Source organism: Pagrus major, chromosome 6, assembly GCF_040436345.1.
Source record: "Pagrus major chromosome 6, Pma_NU_1.0".
NCBI classification, from domain to species: domain Eukaryota; kingdom Metazoa; phylum Chordata; class Actinopteri; order Spariformes; family Sparidae; genus Pagrus; species Pagrus major.
The window spans coordinates 23,831,683-23,844,067 of NC_133220.1; the positions used below are offsets into that span (position 1 = coordinate 23,831,683).

At 40.6% G+C, this 12,385-nt stretch overlaps 1 protein-coding gene across 4 annotated transcripts in view; it reads right to left on the reverse strand.

The window, feature by feature from the left end:
- cpne5b (copine Vb) overlaps positions 1-12,385 on the reverse strand; it is a 124,126-nt gene that overhangs the window by 25,107 nt on the left and 86,634 nt on the right. For all 4 annotated transcript variants that reach the window (XM_073468462.1, XM_073468460.1, XM_073468461.1 and 1 more), the window contains 2 exons: positions 7,839-7,942; positions 6,308-6,412 (listed from right to left, as the gene is read on the reverse strand). In XM_073468462.1, the coding sequence (XP_073324563.1) occupies positions 6,308-6,412; positions 7,839-7,942 (209 nt within the window). The remainder of the gene's footprint in view (positions 1-6,307; positions 6,413-7,838; positions 7,943-12,385) is intronic.

Consider the following 12,385-nt stretch of genomic DNA (forward strand, 5'->3'; position numbering starts at 1 on the left):
GCTCTTTCATGCCTGAGTCACATTGATCTCCCCCCAATGTCTCCCCTCTCTCCCTACTTCGTCTTACACAAGTACTGACACCATCCCAGATCCAAAAGAAAACAGAAGCAAGCGGCACATCAGAGACTCTTTCCTGTCACTGTGGAATTGAAAGATCCCTGAAATAAGCCCAACTTCCTGCCTGCCACCTGGCCCGTGTCGTTCTGTGGTGACAGTTTGTTCTTTTGAGGTTACCTTCAAGGCTGCGAGCTAGAGAAAATGTGCTCGTCACCTAGGTGGTAGAAACATGATGCTTCTCTTCCCGCATGGAAAAAGAGATGGATGTAAGATAGATACAGAAAGAGAGTGAGGACGTCCCTTCCCTTGACTAGTCTATACACAATTGCACGCCAAGCACCAGGAAGCCGTCATCATGCCGGCTCGAAGCATTCACCATTTTACATCTTTTCATTTTAAATCATAACTAACAGCTGCATCAAAGGACTCACACGTTCAGATCCTCGAGTGGCCCCTTGAACCCTGAGAACAATATACACTCCAAAACTAATCATCCACAGATATCTTCAGCTACTATTCTAAGGCGTCTTTAATGAACATGACTCATCTTCGGTAATGAAGGCGCATATAACTAAGGAAAAAAAAAAGGGAGACTGAATTTGACACGAACAATTCTTCAACTCCAATTACACGGATCTGTCTGTGATCTCTTGCCAGGGACGAAAATAGACAACGTTTGAGTCACCTGGGAGAGCATATCAATGAGAAGGAATTGATTAGTTTGGTGTTTTTAATGAAGTACCACCATAAAAATAAACATCAGTATTTTAGTTACCACCCACACAGAGAAAGCACAGGATACAGCGGGCGTGAATGAAAGATGGAGGGAATTAAAATGTCCTCACATGTCAGTTCCTGAGCAGAGTACAGAACAACTTGAATTCCCTTCCTCTGTCTTCACACTTCGTTATCCTCTTCTTCTTGACTTACTCATCTGGAACTGGTCCTTTGACGTTAAGGATTTCTGTTTCTCCTTCTGTAACACTTCAAGTATACATGCCTTTGCTGCCTGTTATCTGTTATTCTCCTCTCTTTCATTTCTCCTCCTGTCCTCCTTTCCTATCAATCTACTTCGTTTTCCTTCCAACTACTCTTCTCTTCCTTGCCAAAATGTAATCTGTTGCTTCCAGAGCAGAGTGTGTGTATGTATGGAGAGATGGTTTTGCTCAAGGATACTTTAAACACTTGCTGTCATCAGAGACTCAACTGGATCCTGGTGCTTGAAGGACGGTCAGTCTAATCACTGCGGCTGTCGCCAGCCAGCGAGTCTGAAGGTGGCGATGTTGTTAACCTTGTCTGTGTGTTTGCAAGATATTTTAAAAGGTTACCAACAGATCTGACTAAAATATTGTCGACAGATAGCCTTTGGCAATGATTCAGATCTGGGATTTCCAAGTGTTGTTTCCTGGCAATAACAAGCAACACATATTTTGTGCGGCTCAGTCCAGTTTAGCCTTTTTCAGTCTGGCTGTACATTTATGAGACTGGCACTTTTTTTTGGCAGAAAAATAATTTAACATTATAATTCTTCTCTATAGCAAAAAGTCTTTGTAATGGTTGTCATTACAGATGCACTTATCCCATTTTTTTTTGTCCTGTTATGGGTAAAAACACAAAAAAACTTAAATTTGGCAACCGTTGGTACAAATCCAATAGCAGTGCTTTTTTTCTTTTTAAATTTAATATCATTATTTTGGATCTCACTGCTTTACTGCTCATGTAGAGGAAGATGTGGCTGAGGCTGTAACTATACGTCAGCTCTTAATTAAAAGAGGACATACAGCTAATTCTGAGTGAGATTTCATGTCTTTTTTCAAATCTGTGAGTGTGCTCAAATGCAGCTGTCAGTGAGATCTTTACAGTCAGTTACATACACATCTCACAGAGACAGTCACTGAGGGAGACCATATCACTGAAATGCAAATTAGTCTTTTCCATCTTCTGACTTCAGACTTTCTTGTAAAGAGTTCCTTAGATGCACTGTCTCCAAAAATCATAAGAATTTAAAGTGGATCTCACATCTCTAAGTAAATGGCTCTTTGAAACAGAGTACGGCACTATTTTTCTGGTGCCTTTGTACCAGTGCTTATTTGCCTGGTTTGAGAGAGAAAGTCATTGCGTCTTCCTCCTTTTGTTTCTTTAGAGGGTTGGGATAGCAGATTACCCCTTTACTGAACTCCCTCCAACTTTTCCCTTTGGCCTTTGGTGCATCTAATGAGAGGAAAATGTCTAAACTAAAGCACTGATCTAATTAGAGCAGAGTAAATCGGCAGTAGGTCATCCACTGACACACTTGAGTGGGCTAGTACTCTCAACAGATAGAGGTGCTTCGGTGCCTGTCTCCAACATGTGCTGGACTCGGAGTGAGACAGAGTAGAGTAAGTGCCAACACAGATAACATGCAGTTGGAGCCCCAGTCACTGCCTCTCCACTCAGATATGACAGCAGTAAACACAGCAATGTTTCTTGGACAAGAAATCTGCATCTTCTGTAACTCTTATTATATAGGGTCATGTCATTTGGCAGGTCCAATCTGATCAATGTATGAGAATGAGTCCTCAGACTTGGAGACAAAGCATCTAAATAAGTCATGGAGAGTTCTCGAGGAGCTCATATGAAGCAAGAATGAAGAAGACAACAAACATCCTTAAGGATATCCCTATAAGTGTGTTTTAATCCACCTGATTTTATGTGCATCTTCAGTTTGCACATAAAAAGCACCTGCACAGCTCCTGGCACATTGCTATTTAAACAGTGGCACATGTCCTCATTAAGGGACAGGTATGTGGTCCTGGGCCTGTGGGCCCTCTGTAACCAATGTCTCCTGATCACCTGCCCCTTTCAACAACTGTGTTTGACTCCATAAGAGCAAAATGCACTGATTAATGATCTGATTCACTGATTGAATGCAACTGAGTAGGAGGATTGCTGATGCATAGAGTAAAGCAGTCATCCTCCTCATTAATCAAAAGCTCCATCAGAGCTGTTTAAAAAATATTTATTTCAAAAACTTTAATTCTGTTCCCTCTGGAGAGTTTACATCTACAGATTATAGGTTTGCTGCTTAGATGTGCCACAATATTTGCTTCAGTCAGTTTACTGCGTGCATGGAAACAAAAGTATGCTTGTTGTGAACCCACATATGTAAACAAATCTTTCTATCTAGTTAACATGCCCTCTAGTTAACAGGACAAATACGGTACCATTGACTTTAGACAATGCTTTTGGCACCAATGGTGCAGTCATTTTTTGTTCCGCCATCATTGTGCCTGACCACGCCCCATTTTTTAGACGTACACGCCCATCTGCACACGAAGGGCACAAGTACAATTCCTATTTACACCACGTGGGCACTGGGGGTGAAAATGACAACTGTCAGTTGGAAACTAGCGATGACACTAATGTGCTGCTTTGCACCAGCCGTAAGATAGGACCCTTACAGGGTCTAATCAGGGCAATTGTAATTGAGTTGTTTTGTTTGATAGATTGACCTCTAACAACTGAAGGATTACATCCCTATTTCTTTCATGCCTCTGTATACGTTGTCTAATAAAAAATGGCTCTGAATTGATTTAGTTGTTTTTTTTATTCACTGGCTCTTGAGGGTATGGACACTACGTCAGCACTTTTCAAATCACTGGAAGCTTTCCTTTAGTTGATGAATATAAACAGTAATTACACAGATCAAAAGCATTGGCAGCCAAGACAAGAACAGTTTTTGTTGCACGAATACAACCTAGATGATAATGTACCATTGCAGAGGTTGGAAAAAATGAGTTATTAGTGGCTCTTAAGAACTATATAATTAAAAAGACAGACAGACAGACCTTCCCACTCCCCTCCGATAGAAATATGGACACAAACAACAAGCAAGCGCTGACACAAAAAGTTTCTTCCTCACCCACGCACAAGTATGTAACCTGTTTATAGCACTGTCTTGGTGATATTTCAAGACTTGCAGCATTTCAGGCTGTTACAGCTTGTGGCTTGTCACATTTTATTATATTCAAAGTGTGGGCGCTCTTGTGTGTGTGTGTATGTGTGTGTCTGTCTTTGCATGTTTGCATGGCACAAGAGCATTTTAGGAAGTGATGCCCAGCTCAGTCCCCTGTGTATGATTGGCTCTGACAGGGTAGTGACCCCTTCTTGCTCATGTGCAATTGGCCGGCTCACACAATTTCGCCTTATATTTCCCAAGTATCAAATGCTTCTAGAAGCAACCCCACCAGTCTTGCCTTTCCTGTTCCTAGGATTTATCACAGTTTTCTGAGCACACACCAGCTTCTCAGCATCCTCAGTAATTAGAGTTTAACTCCACACAACGAAGATAGTAGAAGCACCTTTGAGAGAGAGATGAGAAAAGAGGGAGCAGCAGGAAAAAAGATAGAGTGACATGAAATATTCCCCCCCACGAAAGTTATGTCTGTCACTCCTGTTTCATCTTCCCTCACAGCTCCTTCATGATTTAGCTTGTTTTCTTCCCAGCACTGTCTTTTAAATTAGAGGCAGGCAGATAAGCTGGGAGAAAAATAAATTCATATCCCCTCTGACATAACATGTCTACATTAATTATGAGCCAACTGGGAAGAGCAACCCATCATTATTTCAGATATTTAGTCAGCAGTGTCGCCTCATCAGCGTTTCCTAGGGCCAAAATGAAAAAAAGCAAAATGATGATGAAAAAAACAAAATGCATTAAGAGTATTCAAAATATTCTTGAATTCCACTTTCACGTGTTCATTTGATAACTTATTCCCTCATATCAATTTTCTTAGTATAATTTTTTTCACTACTAGCATTTATCAAATGACAATTCACTAAGCCATGTCGCCCTTTAGTTTCCGTAACACGGTTTTTGCAATGCACATTCAGTTTACAAACATTTTTCACCAAAAATTATTGGTAAATTTAGAAGCAGCAAGTCCTTGATTTTATACAGAGGTAGACAAAAGCAGGGTTATCTTTCCTTTGCTTTTTTTATCAGCTGTACCAAGTTTGTTAACTAAGCTAGCTTCACAACTTGGTTGAAAACGTTGTTACTGGGTGACTTTAACGTCTCCACCTGCTCGTTTTGAAAGGAAAATCTAGTGAGCAAAGATTAAATATGCACTGAACGGTGCTCTATGTAACAGTTTGTAGCAATTTACATGTATTAATCACTTTATTATTGGTTATATGCGAGAGAATTGTAACGTGACGCGAAAACTTAAACCTTTGCCGTTTTTCTCGGTTGCCTTCACAAGCCTTTATTTAAGTTGTTTAGTGCTGCTGGACTGTGGATTTCTTTGTGAAGGACTCAGGTCTGATATTGTGTGACAGTCCAAAGGGTGTGAATTTACACACACTCACAGGCTAACAAATTGATGATCCATGTGTAAGACATGTAAGCTAGGCTACATTTGAAGCATTGCTCTTGTATTTCAATGAAGGGCTTGATTGTAGTAGTATTACAAGTAAGGAAAGATTGATCAAACTCGTACTTCATTAACCCAGTTTAAGTGCTTAGCTTGAACAGTTAAGATGGATATTTATGCTGTATTGTTCCTATTTTCAAATGTACAGTATATTTTTTACTTTGACGTTACAAGAGAATAGGATGACGACTAATGATGTGTCTGTACCTCAAATAATAAGTATGGCTTTGGTAGCTGGAGTGTAAACAAGGAGCAACGAACAAGGAAATCCCATATGTCAGGACATCCGAAATGTAACTGTGTGATAATGGTACAATTTTATCTCTCAGAGATTATATTTGAGGAGAATAGTGTTGATAACAGAAACACCAGAAGAAGATTACTGGAGATTAGAGAGGCTGTACTTGACCCATGCTATTCTAATAAAGATCAATACTAAGAGATGCCCTAAGGGACCACAGGACCAGAAATAATGTGACAATAGAAAGAATGGGAGGCTTAACACAGCACCAGGTTAAGCTGGTAATGATTACCGCTGGTTAAAGTCATCGACACTCAGGATGTAGTAATGGCTGTCACCAGTATGTGGTTTGTCAGTCAGAGAGATTGTGATTAGGGGCCATGAGGGCAGTCGATAGATTGGGAGAAATCAATGAAGGCAGATGATGTCAATGGGGCCAAGATTATTGACTAACTCTGTTCAGGGTGTGCGTGCAAGTATTTCTAAGTGAGTGATAGAGGGTGATATACACGGAGCCAAATGCAGAAGTGAACAGATAAACAGCAGCTGTGGAAGTAAGGAAAATAAAATTAAGTAGGGGGAGGTTGCATCGTACCTGTCGTAGTCTCCATTGCAGAGCGCCCGCACAGGGATAGTGAAAGGCTGCCACACCGGATTTAATGTGTTCTTCACCACCTCTGTTTTATGGCAGATAGTAAACCTAGAGGAGGAGGAGCGGGGGAAGTTAGGACAAGGTATGTTAAAAAGAGGCAGGGATAATTATTCATAAATTATACAAGCCCAGGAGAGACATAAATATGGAATAAGGGGAGGAGCATGCAAATGGAGAGACAGAGGCAACAGGAAAGACAATGTCAAATCCTGCAGTCACAGGAGAGATGCTTTAAATAGGGCTGTACCTGGCTTTGTTTACCGCTTGGCCTGTCTCCCAGATATATTGTGTTTTAGACCACAGAGAATAATTTAATATTCCAGTCTGGCTTCTAAATCCTTTCCCTTGACCACAAGTGTGACGATGACATGCAAATGGATTTTTCTCTGATATCTGGAATGCTGCGCAGAGCCAAGCCACATAAATTTCTATCAAATGCCCCCAAATATCCTCTCCAAAAGCAACAATGCGTATCACTTTTTTTTTTTTACCCAAAGCCCAGGATTACTCGTTCCTCAAGCCTTTTAAAGCCCTGTGATTCTTTTGGTCACACAGGCCTCTAATTTGTACCCCCCTCTGGCACCAACAAGGGATACTTCTAGCACATGTGTGGGGATCCATTTCCCACCCTGTTATGTATGAAAAAAAATAAATAAATACTGAGAAAAGCTAGAAGAGGCTAATGAAGCACTTGCTAAAGCATCTCCGACTAGATAGGGCTGACGCTGCGACAACTGCACAGCCCCTCGGGAGGCTGAAGAGCACTCTGGGAAAGCGTAAGAAGATGGGGAGTGTTATGCCTCCCCTCCGTGAATTGCCTCAGAAACTGACAGTGTTTTTCTTATTGATGGAAAATGCAGATTGTGTTTTTTTGCTTTTATGCTCTGCTTTTATGCTTTCTACAGTAATTGCCTCTCTTTCCTATTTGCTCTCCTGCAGTCATTTATGTAAGACATAGTCAAGGGAGCTGTGGTTTTGTTATGAACACGATACTTGCCTCTGTGTGCAGCCTCTTCAGTTGTACACGCCTCAGTAACCACTGCAGCTCTTCTCGCATACTGTACTTTCATCCCTCTCTACTATACTGTATCTCCTCTAATGCTCCCTCTGTTTTTGCCTCTCCCTTTTTCCCAGATGATTTCCATTTGATTTTTTTATTATGTTACTGTGACCTTCATGATATTGTATTTTAAAACAAAATGTTCCCTTGTTGCAAAAAACTTATTTTCCAGACTCTCATAAGAGCTAATTTACCCCGCTTTAAAAAAGGCAACTTTATATCTGACAGTGTCTTTGCACCGTGGAAGCTTTGATAACACAAAATTTAACAACTCTTATGTGTCTTTTGACGGCAGTTACTTCACTATGCCGGGACAACATCTCAAAGGAATATGAATGTGTCAGGGGTCCACTGGCAGCCCTAGCACTTGCAGCTACACTAGAATGATGAAACACAATCACACCAAGGACTCACGTTCCATCCTCGTTGCTTCTGTAGAAGACCATGAAAGGGTCTGACTTGCCAAAGAAGTCCTTCTTGTCCAGCTTGTTGGCGCAGAACTGCATAGTGGCGCTGTCCTGCGGGGACATATGGAGATGCAGGGAGAGAAGTGTGAGAAAGGTTGGGGAGAAGATATTATTTAAGTGTCCTTTTTATGTGGCTCTTCTTCTATTTTATCTTTACGGTGGGACAGCAGATGGAGGTGGCTGTCTGTGCATCATAAGAAGATGATGCTATATATACTGTAGTCTATGTTCATACCAATGTGTGTAGGTGTGTTTACAGTTCTTCATATTTCACGGAATATTGCTATGTTCTTACTTTTCACAGAGATACAGAGAAGCTTTTTTTAGATGACATTTCATTGGATTTATGGTTGAGTGGACAAATTAGTCAGTCCAAGTGTAAGCGTATGTGCACATTGATCCACTCGCAACATCTACATGTACTGCAAAAATAGCCACACTAGCAGACCAGTCGTGACACACTATCAAAAGCAATACTTGGATACTTGGAACATTGCTATTTTTTTTGTCTACTAAAGAATGTTTTACCTGAGGGCATCGGATAATCACCTTTCTGGCCTCAACTATAAGCTCAGCTGTACTGTGAGCAGGGTAAGTTAGCATTTTGCATATTGTAGCACCATTGGAAAACCATGAAGTCCCAGCAACATGGAAGACCGAAACAGTTTTGTAAAAGTGCTGCAGAGTACGATGCTGAGTAGTGCTGCACGATTAATCTAATCGCAATCGCAATCGCAATCGCGATGTCATGCTGTGCAATTATGTAATCGCATAAAAGACTGCGATTTGCGATTTAATGTAAACAAATGTGCGTGTGTGCCTGTGAACAGGACTCTCTCTCTCTCTCTTTTTTAATGAAAATCTTTATCTAACATTTTGAAAAATACAGACATTCAACATGTAGCCTACATGAAAATAGAGTCATATCAGTACAAATATTACAATGAACGGGACTGTCTCCCGTGCGGTGTGGAGCACGGTGACACCACATCCACACTGTGTGCAGCTGCAGGTATAGTCACGTGACTACCCGGCTTTCAGCAGAGCAGAGCAGCCGACGTGGACGCCGAAGAGGAACTCGAGGAGGGACAAGCTCAGTTGGTGGCGAAAAAAAATGCAACTTCTAATATATGGCGATACTTTGGATTCAGGTACGACGACACTGAACAGCAAGATGTGCTGTGTAAAACATGCAAAGCTAAAGTCGCTACGTCCCGCGGCAATACGACCAATCTATATCAACACTTGAAACACCACAAAGAAAAATACGAAGAATGCATTCAAATGAAAGCCCAACAAAGTAACGTGAAAGATACAACTGAAAAACGCCTGAAACGACCACAACAACGCACAATTACGGATACATTTGCAAGTGTCACACCATACGAAAATACCTCGAAAAGACACAAGGAAATCACTGACTCCATAAGTTATTTGGGGAAAAAATACAGTACTGTAAACTTCAGGTTTTGTATTTTTTGTGTCATATTTGTATGTTTTGAGTTGAGAAATATACAATCTATTGTAATTCTCTGTGTTGTCCTTGATATTCAAGCAAGTAGACTCATGACACCATTCATTTATAATATCGTAATCGCAATCGCAAATCGCAATATAGTCCACAATAATCGCAATCGCATATTTTCATCAAATCGTGCAGCACTAATGCTGAGTCATAGTGGGATTTGCAGGTCAGGTGACTCTAATATTACACATATTCAGTATAAATATAAAAAATATTGGTGGAGAGAGAATTTGCTTGAGTAGCACTAACATACCACTGTGAAGAGCTGATGTGGTAGCTGAAGAAGTTTGTGATTTCAAATTAGCGTAAGCCAACGCAGGAAATTACAGCTAAGTTATATGGATGTTAATGGACATGATGGAGTAGAAGACCTAATGGCTCAATGTTGGGTGTTTTTTTTTTTCTCTGCTTCACAGCCACCATGAGTCACCACCTAATTGCTGGAGATGAGCACAATTAGCTTTCAGCTGGAGTGTAAGAATAGTATAGGACTCAATGTCCTGTCCACTACATCCTCACACACAAACATACAAGTAGAGATAGTGTATACACACACACACCTCATACAAATACCCACAGATGTAAAACTAATGCTGAAAAAAGAAAAGAAAGGTGAAGATAACCTTTTTATTGAATCGCATTATGCAATATTTTGGAAAAATGCTCTTCTATTTCTCTTCTAATTTGTATGTATGAGGATGTGGGTGTAGACAATGTCCATTGTTTTGGTCTGTGCAGTGTGAATGTCACCTGCTTACATGCACTCACTCTATGAACTACAGGCAGTCAGCCAACCACACATTGCAATCCCTAACCATCGAACCATATCCGCCCCCACAAGGACTCCTGCTAACATTAGTGTCAGCTGCTTACCAAGTCTAATTCTAGGATGAGTAATGGCCATCAAGCTAACTTCTTCTGATACCTGTCACATCGTCTGGAAAGCATCAGAACTTCGAGTATGTTTCAGCCTCAGAGAAACATCAAACACAAAACACATTTTCTGCTTTGGGCTTTGTTTATTCTAATAATTCTAATTTGTCTGGAGGTCCGATTTGCTACTTGTTTTAGTTAGATAACATGGCCAGGCACTTAATGTTGTTCTCAGTTTGGAGACATGTCCAAAACTTTATGTTCATAGTCTTTGCTTCAGTCATTACAAGAAAAAATGCAAGATCAATCGATCAGACTTTTAAGTAATTACCTCAAAATTAAGGTTGGCAAATGATTTATTCACAGAATTTCTGTTAAAGTTGCAACAGAAACAGCAACCAAATGTAGGATGTAGAAAACTGTTCTGATCATTTTGAATGAAGAGATTTTCACAACAGTTTGGCTCTGGATCAGTCGAAACCGTGTAAGAACTGTAGGAACAGAACTGGCGGTTCGGAAAAAAGATTTTTACTCATGAGATCGACTTTATGAGGCGTCCATTACAGTAATCAGTTTAAGTAAATCGAAACATTTCTCAAACTCCATGTGCTGGTTATTGAACATTTTTGAAGCTATGACTATCAAATATCAGGTTATATTCATTTGATTATCTCCCACTTGAAAACACTATCGACACAACCGAAGCAACCAATTTGCGGGGACGGTTACAGCTCCGCGCAAATAAAACAATGTGGGAGGGTGGGCCTCACTGTTCGGCAGCCTTCCACATAGAGGAATGCAACAGTAAATCCTGCAGGATTTCTCACACATACAGCCCACTCCCTCTATTGTTTCTCATTAAAATCTGTCTGGCTTGAATTTTTTTGATCAAAAGAACGAATACATTAGAATCATTCGACTGTTAAGAAGCCACTTTTAAAGGTCTGAACTAAAAGTAACCCTCATTAAATTACTTTTAATAATAAATTCAAACAAGCCTCAACTTGCACAGTGGACTCTTGAATTTCCTCTGTTGCTCATAGCAGCAGATGCGAGCCAGAAGATGGAGCGTCAGGTGGATGCTCACTGTCTAATGATAATAGCGTCTCAAAATTTCACATATGAAATTTCAGGACAATATTGACTGCCTGCTCCTGCCCACATTCCAGTAATTATACTGTATTATTAAATCCTAAAGGACCAACAGGATCCCAGTCCAGATGCAGCTCTCCACCGCAAAGCAATCTAAGACTGGTCCATGAAGGAATTCTTTTTCATTTTTTTCCCTAACATATTTACAAGCGGATATATGAGCAGAGGAGCGTGAATTGGCCTGGAGCGCTTGCCTGTGTTCCCTCTCGCTTCGAGATAAAACTCCATCACACGGGCACACTGATACAACCTCAGGAGGATTTTCATTTCACCTTATTTACACAGATTTAACTGTTGTAACGTATATATCTGTCTGTGTTTGAAAAGAACTCCAGTGCTTTTCCAGGCCCTCTACTTTTTAAACCTTTGACTGTGCATTTATGTCATCAGGTAAGCCACACATTTTTAGGCAGAACTAATGCTTCATCACACATGACAAATCCACGTCTGGCCACTTTCCATGCTTCCATTCCCTTTGCTGTCTTCTTTGATTTTCACTTCACATTGTGCAATAAACCAGAAGGCCGGCATTCACCACTTTCGCTATGATGCAAACTGGAACAGGTTTTCTCTTTGCGTGAGCACAGGACATGTGGGATAGAGAAAATATCACATGTAGCGAATAGAAAACGTGGAGCAGGTTGGTGTGGAGCGATTAGACGATGCTTTGAGGGGGGAACAGAAATCGTTGCCACTTCATTCCACTCACGTACGGTGTTTGGCAATCCTCATTAAATGCTACAAACCAACAGGACAACATAAGCTGCGGATTTCTCATCATTTGTCTTTGAATCAAGAAAGAAAATATGAAGCTAATCCAGGCAAGGAATTACCTATGTGTAGAATCGCTTATGTAAAACAATGAACTGAATCATAGAGGATCACTTACTGTATGTTGCCTAGCATGAATTTGAGTGTGTACTCATGCGTGTACACTGTGAACA